Below are 15,076 nucleotides of genomic sequence, written 5' to 3'. Positions count from 1 at the left end.
CATTAGTTTTGTTTCTGCAAAAAATTTTAATTTGATGTAACCAAAAGTGTCCATTTTACCTTCTGTGACCCTCTCAGTCTCTTGTATAGTCATAAACATCTCCCCTATCCATAGATCTGAATACCTATATACTAAATATCCCATTGACAGGGAGAGGATAAACTCGGTTTTGCTGGATAAATGATTCTTGGTTGTAATCCTAGCTCCTTTGCCTTCTGGGAATATCATATTCCAAGTTCTCTGCTCCTTTAACATGGAAGCCATTAAACCTTATGTGATCTTGACTGTCCCTACAATATTTGAATTGTTTCTTTCTGGCATCTGGAAGTATTTTCTTTTTGACCTAGAAGCTCTGGAATATGGCCATAATATTCCTTGGAATTTTCATTTTGGGATTTCTTTTAGGAGGGAATGGGCAGATTCTTTCCATTTCTATTTTTCCCACTAGATTCAAGATATTAGGGCAGTTTTCCTTTATGATTCCTTGAAAGATTCTTTCTAGACTCTTTGATCATGACTTTCAAGTAATCTAATAATTCTTAAATTATCTCTCCCTTATTTTCTAGATTGGTAGTTTTTCTGATGAAATATTTCACATTTTCTTCTATTATTTTCCATTCTTTTGACTTTGTTTTTTGTTTTTTCTTGTTGTCTCCTGAAGTCATTAGCTTTCACTTGCCTAATTCTAATTTTTAAGAAATTGTTTTCTTTAGTGAATTTTGTACATCTTTTCCCATTTGGCCTATCCTATTTTTTAAAGAGTTCTTTTCTTCAGTGAATTTTTGTGCCTCTGACCATTTGGCTAATTCTGTTTTTTAAGATGATATTTTCTTCAGTATTTTTTTTTTGTTCCTCTCTTACCAAGCTGGTAATTCTCTTTTTATAATTTTCTTGCAATCATTCTCATTTCTTTTCCTAATTTTCTTCTATCATTTATCTCTTTAACTCTTTCAGGAATTCTTTTTTGGGGGGCTTGGGTCCAATTAGCATTTTTCTTTGAGGCTCTGTTTGTAGCTGTTTTCACATTGTCTTCTTCCACAGAAGTCACTTTTTATGGTTAAGTACTTTTTCTAGCCTACTTCATGACATTGAACTTTATGCTAATATTGGTTTCTGCTTACCTGAGGGTAGAAGGGCACTGTCCCAAGCTTCATTTTTTTCATGCTGCCATTTCAGAGCTAGTTTTGGGAATCTGCAAATTTCTGGTGTGTCCAAGGTGATGTTATCCTCAGAGAGTTATAATCACTGATTTCTAAGTGTGTGCTCTGGTCTTTTCCCAGGAAGAACTCCTAGTTTCCTATAGATAGAAGCACTAGAGTTCCTCATGGACCTGGAACTGCAACCACAGTTTCTGCTCCTTTGTGATTAACCCCTATCACTACTCCCTGCCTTGGAATTTTGCCCCAAACACTAGATACGGTCAGTAGAATTACCAATCAGCTATACCCAGTGTCAGCAAAGGCACCATAATCTCTTTCAGACAAGCTGTCTGACCCCTACCATCTTTGGGCTAAGAGCTCCTGAAGCTGCTGTTTCCACTATTGCACCCACCTCAGAGGCTCATCCTGATGCTGGTGTTGATGCTACTTCTGCTGCCTCGTGTGCCCTGGCCCTACCCCTATGCCAATCACAGATCTGTCTTCAGATCTTATAACTTTTCTTGGGCTGAAAAATGTCTCACTGATCTTTTGTTGGCCCTGCCACTCCAAAACTTGATTTAAGGTGTTAAAGTTCTTTGAAGGGGAATGTTGAGAGAGTTCAGCTAGGTTACTACTTCTAATCTGCCATCTTGGCTCTACCCCACAAAAATGTTTAGTAATTTCTACTCCTCGTTCCTCACATTGCAGAAGCCAAAAAGAGAGAAAGTATACTGTATTTCTGTTCCAAATCCTCCTTCCCTGAGACAAAGTCTTTTTGATTTGGATGTACTCATAACTCACTATGATCCCTTGTATTCTCTCTGATCAATACTTAACCAAGGTCTAATATGAACTGAAATTTGAATTCCATCCTTCCTTTAGCAACCAGTGATTTTATATATTACAGTCTGTTTTCTGACAGAAAGTGTGGAGTTACTCAAACTTTAGCTTATAAAGAAAAATTATTTTCTCAGGGGCTACCAGAACTTCAAGAAGAAACCATTTTTAATCACCATTTAAAAAAAGATGCTAAGCTCTGTTTATAAGAGTGATAGGAAAGAGTTTTTATTACATTGATTCTGGAAAAGCATATGCTAGACATTTCCAAGGTCTAATGTATAATAGTGACTCAATCAAAACCTTTTTTATTCTTGCTACTCTTAGAATATAACCAGCTGCCTGTATAGTGGCAAAGTACATAAGCACCTGGAGGGGGAAACGGGCTTTGTTCTATACAAACTCTAATGACAGAGTATAAACCCATTTTCTGTTGTTTTATGTTGCATTCTGAATCCATTACAGTGATTATTTCTAAAGGAGGCAGGGAGAGGGTGGAATAGAATGCCTCAAAGTCTTATTCCCATTTTCATTATCTTCCAACATTCTATAGCACTTATAAAATGTCAGATACTATGAAACAAAGAGGTTCCTGCAGTCATGGACGGCAAGTACAATTACAGGTAATAGGTATTTATTTATTACATGTTTGCTGCACTGAAGTGTGTTTTCCAGTCTGAAGCCTACTTCGACACATATTTATTAAATGCCTACTCTATATAAAGCTATTTGGACAGGTACCTCAAAGGAGGAGTTGGATCTGGAATAAACAAGAAAAGAAGAGTGGATAGGACTACTTGAGTATTTTTTAATGCACCCAAGCTGGTTAATGAAATCAAAAGGAAGAAATATTGTATAATATGAAAAAAACCCACTGGATTAAGAGTCAGAGGCCCTGGATTCTAATCCTAGTTCTGCTACCTACCATTTCCATAAGTTTAGGCAAGTTTCTACATCTCTCCATACTTCATGGTTTTCTCATCTTTACAATTAGACTAGATGATCACAGATGGACCCTACTGGTTGCAAATACTATAATTTTCTAATCACAAACAGATAAGGATCCAAAAAATGATATAATGATGGCCCAAAGTTACTCAAGTTGAAATTGACTGGGATAATTGTGAAGTCCACTAGTCATCTTGATGTCTCATCATAACACAAAGTAACCCTAGGTTCTCAAAGACCATTCCAACAGAGCATAAGCTAAAAGACTTCAAGTACCGGTCTGGTGATGGAGCACACATTTGTTATCTTAGAACCAGCCTAGATAAATTTGTAGAAGTTCATCACATAATTGGCTCTGGAGTAATGATTTTTTTAAAACATAGCAAGCTTTAGAATTAATCATCTACTTATAGAGGGTTTGCAATATGCACCAGGGAAATGCCCATATTTATAAAACTACAGATAATTCAGACATAGAAATAATATAAAACTACAGTTTAGTTTTTTTTAAAAAAGTCATCTGTACAAGCACAGGGTGAAGGAGGGATGACTAAATAGCAGTGATATGCCAAAGATCTGGGGATTAGTGGCCTAGAAACTCAATTTGAGTAAACTGAATAACATGCAAGCTTATATGGTATTAACAGAAAAACTGTACAGAACAAAGGAGATGACAGTTCTGTTGTGCTCTGTCCTGGCCAGATCATATCTAGAGTTATATGTTTAGTTCTCAATACTACCATTACTATGGAATAGAAACTTCTTTCTTTTTTTTTTTTTGGTTTTAGCATGCAAAGTTAGAGCCTGTCATATATTAGACACTTAATAAATGTTTACTGATTGATTTTTATATTAAAAAAAAAACAGACAGTTAGTCTTTAAAAGGAGGACACCATTTTTTAAAGAAGTGAATCTGGCCTGTTAAAGGATTAAGGCAATTTATATATATCAGCAAGTAAGAAGTGGTATTATTATTATCCCCATTTTATAGATGAGGAGACTTAGGCAGACAGAAGTTAAGTGACTTGCCCTCTAACCTGCTAGTACCCTTGTGAAACTTATTTGACACTATATACTATATATATTGTTAATTATGTATTATATATCTGTTATAAACTACATATTACACATGTCATCAATGACACTATATATAGTCCAATTGACTTTTTAAAGCTAGGCCCTAATTAGTGTGAATAATGAATCCCCAAGTTATCTTGCAAATTTCAATTTGACTTATTTGAAGTATTATAATGTATATATGGTAACTGGTTTGCGCCAAAAGGAAATATACAGCCACTTTAGGGAATTCATTATTCTCTCTAATTGAGACCTAGCTATATTGGCACATCTTAGCTGCTCAGATCAAATAAGTGTAGCGGACAGAGCACAGAATTAGAGGTTGGAAGGCCTAGGTTTACTATTTACTATCCAAATAACCATGGGAAATATACCTCTAAGATCCAAAGTTGGGGCACCTAAGTAGCACAGTGGATAGAGTGCCTGGCCTGGAGTTGGAAGGACTTGGTTCATATCTGGTCTCAGAGACTTCCTAGCTGGGCAAGTCATAACTGCAACTGCCTAGCCCTTTCTATCTTAGAAATGATAAGATAGAAGGTAAGAGTTTAATTTTTTTAAAAAGATCCAAAGTTTTCTAATCTATAAAATGATTAGAGTAGAGCAGATATTTATAAAATGATCACTAAGTGTTCGTTAAATGTCTGCTGGGTACAACACTCAGTGCTATGTGCCAGGAGTACAAAACAAAATAATCTTTACTTTTGAAGAGTTTACATTTTCTTGTGGCAAATACACAAGAGGTTCCCTGTGATAAAGGATGGAACGGCTTGCAATTTGCAAAACTGTGCAAGAACTGAAAAGGGCAAACCTAGGTATGATTGACAGTGGCATGTGACCAAGGGTCACCTGGGAGCCTGAGCTGGAGGATCTGGGAAGACTCCGTCTTGCCCCAACAGACTTTTTCTTCTGGTCTCCTGAGGAAGTCAAGAGGTAGGTCTGAAGATTTCCCTGTGTTGAACTGAGGAAGGGTTCCTGTATCTAGCTCCTGGCAGCATTCAGTCTTACTTGGACATCAGGACTTGCTTGGACATCTAACAACAAGAGATCCTGGCTCTAACTGTTTTTTGGGACTCCTGCTGAGTAAGATTTGGGAACTTGGTTAAGTTTTAATTTAGTAACCTAGTTAGCATAGTTAGTTTTTTAAATAAGAATAAGCATAAGTAAATCCTTAAGCCCTTATTCCTTTCCCTTCCAAAACATAAAGTAGATTTGTATATGTTTTTTCCTCTTGTGTTTCCCTTATCCAAAATCCTATCCTAACACCCCGAAGACCTAGTTCAGGTTTAAACTTTAGTAACTTCAGAGGTAGAAATTCTATAAACTATAAAACATATCAATCAAAAGATTAATTATTTACATTTTTACACTTCTTTAGTTTTGTGAAATTTATATAAGAATTCATTTTAGTGATTTAGCTTAATTTTAACAAGTTGGGACATTCTATTACTATGCATCATGTATGGCAGGTTCTGGATGATCCTTTTCTCAGACCAATGGATCTATAGAGAAGGTCCTCTAGCTCAGCCACCAGGGTCTCCTCAACTATCGCTTAAGCACCAAAACTTGGTTTTGGGGATGATCTTAAGTCCTGAATTTAAAAATGCAACACTTTCCATCACTGATCAGCAAGTGACAAAAAACTTTTGTAAAACTTGAAGTGACTAGAGAGTTGTATAGCACAAGATAGTGGTGAGATTGAAGTTTAGGTATGAAACTTATTAGAAGAAGGTTTTTAAATGCATAAATAGCCTAGAGAACATTACAAAGGAAACTGATTTATTCTGAAATATAGGTATCAAAATATTTTTTTAAGATAAGTTCATAAGACCCACCTATTAGGGCTGTTTCCTAGAGTGATTAGGGAAAAAGGAAAGGAACCTGTATGTTCTAAAATATTTATAATAGTTTTCTTTGTGGTGGCAAAGAACTGGAAATTGAAGGGATGGCCATCAATTGGGGAATAATTAAACAGGTTGGATCTGATTGTGATGACTTCTCCATAGTAAGAAATGTCAAGAAGATTAATTAAAAAAAAAACATGTAAAGACCTAAATGGAATTATGGAGAACAAAATGAGCAGAACCAAGTGAACACCATATACAGAAACAGAAATATTGTCTGATGAATAACTATGAAAGTCCACCTCCAGAGAAAGAATTGATGAATAGAAATATGCATGTGTGACAAGGAAATCACTTTAAAAGACTGATATATATTAATTTAAGGTCACCAAGGAATTCAGCTATGTAATTCCTAAATGAAAACTCAAGTCAGCAGTCAACCTTTTATGGAGTTTTTAATTACAAACAGGAGGAAGAAAGGTATTAGAGAGAGAGAGAGAGAGAGAGAGAGAGAGAGAAAGAGAGAGAGAGAGAGAAAAGGGGAGAGAAGGGAATAGGGCTTAAATACCCCCTCTGTTTTGGCTGGGCCAAAAGGCCCAAGCCCTTAGATAGTTGAGGCAAAGAAAAGAGATCAGTCCCTATCACTCACGTGACCAAAATGGAGAAACAGTCTCAGGGGCCTCCACCTCCAGCTTCCTTCAGAGCAAGCTTCTCAGAGCACAACCTCTCAGAGCAAAACCTCTCCAAACAACCTTCAGTCCTCAGACCCCGCTATCTTTAAGGAAACCATCCAAGTTCCCTCCCCTCAGTTCTCACATCTACCAATCACTGTCCATGTCTTCTCTGTGCCAATGGTGGCTCTAGATTAACCCAGGACCGCAGAGGTCTGTGGCTTTGCACATGTCTGTTGAAGGTCATATGCTCAAATAATTAAATCTTGATCCTTTGCTGCAGCCCTTCCTAAATCCTGTTACCCTGAGCAGGGTGGAGATTGGAAGTTCCAAGACCTGGTTCTGTCATTCCAAGTATCTCTATTGTATCAATTCTAAAATCAATCATGACTCAAAGAACTTCCTGTTCTATGCTTAAGCATAGGTCAAAGCCCTTTCCATTGTTCAGCAAAAGGTTTCTGTCCTAAAGTAATCTTAAGTAGGGAAGAGAAGGACCCTCCCATGCCAAAAGGGGGGTTCACATTCCAATAGACTATCAGTAGGAAATTTTTCAAGTATGAAATTTTCCAATGGTGAAATTTCCAACATTTTTAAGTCTAAGAAATTTTAAGGTTTACACATGACATAATTATATATGTACATTTTTTTTCTTTTTATCAAAGATGGATGCCTTCTCGAGTGCAGGAAGAAGAGAAAGATACCTGGGAACTTTAATGTAACAACCAAACAAATGAATGAATAAAAAGCTCATGAGCCCCAGATTAAGAACCCCTTGATTAAAGTGTAGAGAAGCTTGAGTGACTGATATAAACCCCAGTCTGTGAAAGAGTCTTTGGTGCAGTCACCTGATGATTAGATTGTCCTCACCCAATGTCACAACAGTAGCTTCTGTGGCTTGAAGAGACATTAGTTTCGCAAGAGCTTCAGACGTTTTACTCTAAGAGAAAAAGAGATCCCAGAGAAACATTTAAAAGACACAGCTCCATGCTGACTCTCCCCTCCAATCCTGTGTTAGGAGTAATAGCTTGATAACAACTTTGCTTTTCCTGAAGAAAATTGTTGTCATTTAGCACAGGTTGCAAATGGACTCAGAATTCTTTCTACTTGAATAATATACTGCTGCCCCTCCCACCCACCCACCCACCCACCCACAGTGGCACCTCATGGGCTTGATAGCTACATCAACAGTAAGCAGAAATAATTCAGTACAAATACTTCAGCAGTGAACCTATATATTTTTTAAAATTCTTGACCATCTGTTTCCCATTTTATTTTAGGTTCAATCTAATTTCTTTCAGGGTGGCGTCCCACCAAGTTGTAGAGGTGATTTCATATGTATGTATGTGTTTGTGTGTGTTAAGTACCTGCAAAATGAGCATGTGCTGTTAACATAGGAATTTAATTTATGTTGACTATTTCAAAACTAAAGTAAGCGTTATCTGAATACAGGTCAAGCAATGCAAAGATCTGCAAACGACCCATTTTCCTCACGCTTCTTACCTTTGCCACATGCTCCAACCACCTCCCCAGCGCGATGAACACAAAGAGCATGGGAGGCGTATCAAAGAATGTGACGGGACTCTTCTCTGCCTTCTCAGCAATGGCCACTACCAGAATCACAAGAGAGTAGACGTAAGCGATGCTCGTGGCCAATACAATGAGCACATCCATGTTGGCTGTCTTGTGTTTCAATGATTTATAGGCCTGGACATAGAAATACCAGCCACCTAGGAACTGAGGGGAGACACAAGGAAAGACTGGAGGTCACTGATGGAAAGGAAGCCAAAACCCCCTCCACCCCCCACCCCCACCAAGAACACATGACCTTGGCTTTCACAAAACTCTTTGTTTTCATTTTAACAGATGAGTTTTAAAAAGGAATTCTAGCACTCACTCTGACAGCACATATACTAAAAGTGAATTCTAAGACTAAAGGCTAACTGTGCATTGAGGAGTTGTTAAGAATGGCCTTTAAAGACCCAGGGAGGCTCAGTTAGGATGTCAATCATTTACTTACAAAGCACTATGTTCAGAACTGAGGGAGGTTAACAATTTAAATGTGAACTCTTCACTCACAGAACTTATAACACAGTTGAGAAGACACACATGTGGTTAATGGAATGTGATTAAATGACATTAGAAGACATATGTGTGGTTAATGATATGTGATTAAATGACACATATTTGATGGCACTTCTGGGGTTACTGATCTGTGATTAAAAGGAAGTCCCTGATTATAAACTAAGGCTCCATAGCAAAACCAAGAGGGCTAAAGTCCCTGAAAAGTAGCTGCTTTCCCCGAATGTAGTTCATCAATTGCCCATTTCCTACCCCAAGAAGATACTCCCTTAGTTTTCTATCATAAAGCCAAATACATTACATTTTAAATTCCTTAAAAATTATGAGTATTTTTTAAAGACTGCCTCACCTCATTGTATAACCTTGAGCATATGTTCACTCCAAGTTGTGGGTTTCTCATATGTAAAATATGGTGACTGGATTAGAGGACCTTCATGGTCCTTTTCAGCTTTGAAATTCTACAGTGTTCCACCAAGTGGCTACTTTTCTAATCCGGTTGGATTATGTTATGTTATTTCTGAGAAACATGAGACCCAGAAAGGCTGAATAATTTATCCAGTGCACATTGCTAGTAAGTGTTAGAGCTGTGATTCAAGCAAATATTCCCTGGTTCCAGGTTCAGCACTGTTTCAGGAGGAAAAGGAAAGCCTGGATATGCTCATATGATGAGGATAAGAATGATCATTTCAGTCAGATAGAAAGCAGGATGCTCCTGCCAAAGCACAGAACATGTCACACAGTCATGAAGGGAATTACTGCTGGTCCCAGGAGAGAAGAGAACATCAACATGAAGTGATCCACACATGGGCAGCTCCTCCACACTCCTCCACATCAAGGAGCAAAGCCCATGCAGGTCAGTGTAAGGTCAGGTCAGTAAAGGTACCATCCATCATTGCAGCATCACTGCTGGGCTATGGAGCAGAAATCAAGTGCCTCCATGTAACTCTAAACATGGGACCTCATTTGGCATGGGACCAGAGCACACACATTCACCCAAGCAGCAGCAGAGCAGGAAAGCTTTTCTTTTCTTTTTTATACACACCTGGACAAAAGTACATAGGACAAAGAAGATGAGATTTAAGATGGATAATCCAGGGATGAGGTTATGCTCCAATACCATGGACTCATGAGGCTGGCTACTAGGTATTAACATGTATATCATCAAACACAAGACAGGGATGCCAAATACCAGACTGCACAGGAAAGACTTCTTCCATCTAGAAAGGAAAGGGCAGCAACCACGTCATGTAAGACACAATTCCCATTTGGATTAGTGCTCTGTTCTCCTGCTGATGGGGTTTGAGTCACACCTGAATCACTGGTGTCAGGGGTTTTGCCAGAGGGGAAAAGCCAATGGCTCTTCCTCTTGGACATCAGTCCATTGGGGGCATATTTAGCACTCTAAGTTTTCCATAGAGTTAGATGGGCCCTCAGGGACCATCAGATCCAGTGTCCTGCCTAAAGGCAGGTAAGGAATAAGATGTGCCCATTTTAGAGATAAGGTAAACTTAAGATACAAAAAGGCAAAGTGTTCATATAATAAATTGTAGAGGAGGGATTAGAACCCAGATCTCTTGGCTACAAACGTAGCATTCTTTCTGCTATATCATGAAGCCTCTTGTCAGGCCTTAATCTCAACTCCCATTTAAATAAAGTACCAATTTGAAAAGTTTTCAAGGTCTAAGATCCCTCCCAAATTAAACTCAGGGGTGTTACAACTAAGAGATGCAAAGCCGTTAATCCAAGATTGCATGAAACACTGGATACCAGCAGCAATGGTTACATAAACAAACATGTACCAGAATAAGCCAAAGAATCCAGGTTAAGGACAGTAAGACACTTATCCAAGAGCTTTGGGTTATTTTTAACTGTTCTACCTACTGTTTTATTTCCATCTTGTGATCCAAATGATGAGCATTGGGATTTCTCTGAGCCAAAGAAGCATGAAAGCCAATTCCCTTGTTTTAAAAAAAAAAGAAAAAGAAAAAGAAAAAAAGGAGAATATTCAGTAAATGAAAAAGAATACACTTGAAGAAGTTTTTCATGAACAATGTAATGAGTTTATGAGACACTCCCACCTTTTTGGTCCATTAGCAGTGGCTTGTAAGCTCTCATTTCTCCTTATACAAAAAATATGTACAAATTCCAACTGCCTCGCTCACCCCATACACACACACACACACACACACACACACACACATGAAGAATCCATTCTGGATCTAGCATGTGTGATGCTTTATAGAATGTCTTCCATTCATAAAGATAGTGATGCCTCACCATCATGATACAGAGACAATATATAGCAAAGTCATCTTGTACAGGAATCCAAGATTCAGAGGTCTTCAGAGCTAGAAGGCCCCATGAGATTGAGTCCAGCTCTTGCACTCTGCAGAACTCAGAGCTAAAGGGACTTGGGATATGTCCAAATTCGCAAAGGTAACTTACTCCTCCTTCTATTATTGATAAGTAAAATAATCATGTAGGTTATCTCATAACACCGTGAGATAGTGAAAATATCATAATCCCTGCTTTTCAGATTATAAAACAGTGTGATAAAGGTTAAAAACTTGCTCAAAGTCATACATATAGTTAGTATTAGAGCAGCAGTTCTCAAAGTGTGGTCTAGGGACCCTTGGAGGTCCCTGAGATTCTTCTACACTGTTCTTAATGTCAATTTTTGATAAAATATTTAGTAATAATTATAGACATAAGCTACATAAAAGGTTCTTTGGGAGGTAAAGAGGGTCCTCAATAACTTTTAAGAATGTAAAGGGGGTCCCCAAGATTAAAAAGTTTAAGAAATGCTATGTTAGAAGATAAGAACACAGATTTCCCAATGCTAAGTAAAGGAATCATTCCACTAGACTATAGGATGATTTAAGAGGATACTCAAAAGAATTTCATCACTAAACCACCCCCCAATCTTCTACTCATTCATATTTATCTATCTATTTTTCTAAGCACACATTCGCACTCTTCATTCCTCACTCCTAGTTGTCTAATGACTTTTAATTCTCTCTTTACAATGACCATGGGAAAAAACTGCTAGGAAACAAGATAGCTGACCCCATGTGGGCAAAGATCCTGGAAAACTCATGGTAGGTCTTTAACAATAAAAATCAAATAGAGTTGGAAGAAGAGGTTTGAAAGAGATGAGGACATCTGAGAATGTTGGGAAACAGGGCCGCGTATGACTAATTACTACATTGTGGTCCTAAAGAAAGACCCATAAATTGCAATAAAGAAGGTCTAGGGCAGAGAGTGGGTGAGATTTCTCAGAACAAGGATGATGCAGCCCCAGTCTCTGATGGAAGTGAGACCAAATGAAGATAGTAAGTAAAGAATATAAAATACTGTGAGGCTTTAAAGGCTATGCTCATTCACTGCCTTCTAGAGATTCTTCCTATCCTTAAGATTTTGACTTTTGATCCTTTATATCATTCTTTTATTCCTTCTTGTTAGTATCCTTCAAGATTTATTGAATTTGAGGGCATCTGGTTAGCTCAGTGGACTGAGAATCAGGCCTAGAGATGGAAGGTCCTGGGTTCAATTCTGGCCTCAGACATTTCCTACCTTATGCCTTCTAAGACAGAAGGTAAGGGTTTAAAAAAAAAAAAAAAGATTTATTGAATCCAAACAGTCTGCCAAGGCTATGCAGCATAAGGTGTTTCTTTTTTTGTTTGTTTTTTAATAGTGGAAAAGTCACTCTTATTTTACTGAAAAGAAAGTTAAGAACAAACTGCTAAACATGCATGAAGATGTTGCATTTCATAAGAGATTTTAAGGTCATGGTTACCACTAAGCTGAAACTTTATTCTGTTTTCTAAAGGTTTTATTGCAAATTAATCCTCTTTGGTTTCCTCATCAATTTTTTAAAAACTACACAGGTTATCACTACTGTTCTCTACTATGGACCATGGAAGAGTCAAAACACCCAGATTTGAATTCTGGCAGTGTTACAGGTAACCTGTATGACCCTGGACAGGCCATTTTGCTTTTCTATGGCTTAATTTTCTTATCTGTGAAATAAGAGGGAGAACTACATCATTTCTAAGGATTCTTCCAGCTCTAAATCCTTTGATCTCATAACTGGAACATGCCAATAATAGGGTAGAACAATGGCCAAAAGAATAGCTTTATATACTGAAAATATTCTTATGTGAATAAATTCACAAGTAGGAGTTTTAAAGTATGAGAAGAAACAGAAGTGATATTATGATAGAACATACAATGAAGAGGAAGAAATTATAAGATGACACATTATTATATTGAAAAGTGGCAGGAAGCTTAGGGTGAAAGTGAATTGCACTGGGTAATAAAACTGGGATCCAAAAGGGATTCTGACAAGCTAAAACAATGGGCCATAATGCCTGAGATTAACTTTAATAGAGGTAACTATAAAAGTCTATTCTTGGGTACAAAAGTCACTGGCACAAGTGTGGATGGAGGAAAAATCAGTCAACAAATAATTATGATGTGCCTACTATGTGTCAGGTGTGATGCTAAGTGCTGGGGATACAAAAGAAAGCCTTGGTGCTTTAATGAATTGCAAGCTCAACAGCATTCTTCTAATAGAACAGTCTCTACAATTACAATGTGATCTTGGGCTGTATAAGGTCCAGAACCAGGGAGTCAATGTCTCCACTCTTGCTTTGGTCAACTTTGATCAAACTACAACTGAAGTATGTCCAGATCTGGTTCCCACATTTAGTAAAGACATTGGTGGGTCTAGACTCAAAAGTATCTCAGATCATGCCTAGAGAAGGGTGCGCTCACCATAAGGATGATGAGTAGACTATTACAAAAAGCTGAATTTAAAAGATATGCTGATGTTTATAGTAGAAAAAGGAAAGTTGAGGGAAAAATATACTAGCTCTCTTTCTACGTAATAATAATAACAATAGACTTCTGGGTAATCATGGCTACAATCTAGACGCCACACGCTTCCTCTCCCCGGCACCGAACGAAATAGACTACATCAAAGGAGCATAAAAATCACCTTTGGAGGAACAGAAGGACTCCCCAGTACTCCCCAGTACACCATAGAGGCGAAGGTACCTGGGGTTTGAACATTTCCACACTATAAGAAGAAGGAGGAAAAGCTTGCACAGAAACATGAACTGAGCCGCCTCCCCCCGCCCCCAACCTCCCCCACCAAACCAGAGCGAGCTACCAGAGCTCTCACTGGGACAGCGAGTGAGTGGGGAACATCTCTGTCTGGGGGGGGGGGCACTCCAGGGTCCTTGGGATCTGGGGACTGCCAGGAAAAAACGTCTCAGGGCAGTTTCACGGGAGAACCCGGCAATGAGCATAGGGAGTCTGTGGAGCTGTACTCAGGGCGAGTGCGCTGAGCATCTGGGAGGAGCTAAACACCAGGGGTGGACCACGCGCTCATTATCTGGGCAGAGCTGAACACCTGGGCAGTTTGGCTGTGATCAGGGGCCCAGCACTCTAAGAAACCTCAGAGGCTGGGAAGAACTAGTATGAGGCAACCTAAATTCACAGAAAACCCGCCCATATCACCCAGACCCCAGACCAAAAAGGAAAGGGGAATAAAACCACCAAAGGGATGGCTCACATGGCCCAAAATCAAGCCTCCAGGAAGAAAGGGAAAAAGGTAACTATTGAAAACTTTTATGGTGGAAGTACCCAAGGAAAAGAAGAGAATGAGGATGAAATAAAAAAAAAATAAGAACATGCCTCCCAAAATGGAAACTATCAACAAGCTCTGGAAGATCTCAAATTGGAACTTATCCAAAAGATGGAAAACTGGGAAGAAAAATAGGAGAAAGAGATCAGCAGTCTGACAGATAAGACTGCTCAATTGGAAAAAGAGCTCGAAGCATCCAATAAAAGGGCAGACAAAGCTAAAAAGCAAAACCAGTCCCTAACGACCAGAATTAAGCAACTCGAAGAAAGTGAGATCATAAAATAGCAAGAATCAATAAAGCAAACCCAAAAAATTAATGAATTAGAAGAAAACATAAAATATCTCACTGAAAAGGTCATAGACTTGGAAAACAGAGGAAGAAGAGACAACCTCTGAATTATCAGTCTCCCAGAAAAACCAGAGATAAACAATAAACTCAATATTATTCTACAAGAGATTATAAAAGAAAATTGCCCACAGGTTCTGGAGCAAGGGGGCAAAATAGAAATAGAAAGGGTTCATAGAACACCCTCTATACTAAATCCCCAAAAGACAACCCCCTAGGAATGTAATTGCCAAATTCAAGAGCTTCCAAGAAAAGGAGAAAATCCTACAAGAAGCCAAGAAGAGGAGCTTCACATATAAGGGGGCTCCCATAAGGATCACACACGACTTAATGGCTAACACACTAAGAGACCTCAGAGCATGGAACACGATATTTAGAAAGGCAAGAGAGCTGGGTCTCCAACCAAGAATCAACTACCCAGCAAAATTGACTATATACTTCCAGGGGAAAGTATGGGCATTCAACAAAATAGAAGATTTCCAAGCATT

At 38.4% G+C, this 15,076-nt stretch overlaps 1 protein-coding gene across 4 annotated transcripts in view; it reads right to left on the bottom strand.

Annotated features, from left to right (window-relative positions):
- Positions 1–15,076, bottom strand: part of ATP7B (ATPase copper transporting beta) — a 143,239-nt gene that overhangs the window by 33,781 nt on the left and 94,382 nt on the right. For all 4 annotated transcript variants that reach the window (XM_007495392.3, XM_056794809.1, XM_056794808.1 and 1 more), the window contains 4 exons: positions 10,474–10,550; positions 9,635–9,809; positions 8,014–8,247; positions 7,359–7,450 (listed from right to left, as the gene is read on the bottom strand). In XM_007495392.3, coding sequence (XP_007495454.2) covers positions 7,359–7,450; positions 8,014–8,247; positions 9,635–9,809; positions 10,474–10,550 — 578 coding nt within the window. The remainder of the gene's footprint in view (positions 1–7,358; positions 7,451–8,013; positions 8,248–9,634; positions 9,810–10,473; positions 10,551–15,076) is intronic.

Source organism: Monodelphis domestica, chromosome 4 (assembly GCF_027887165.1).
Source record: "Monodelphis domestica isolate mMonDom1 chromosome 4, mMonDom1.pri, whole genome shotgun sequence".
NCBI classification, from domain to species: Eukaryota; Metazoa; Chordata; class Mammalia; order Didelphimorphia; family Didelphidae; genus Monodelphis; species Monodelphis domestica.
Note: the sequence above shows the minus strand (reverse complement) of the source record. Positions and strands in the feature narration are given on the sequence as shown.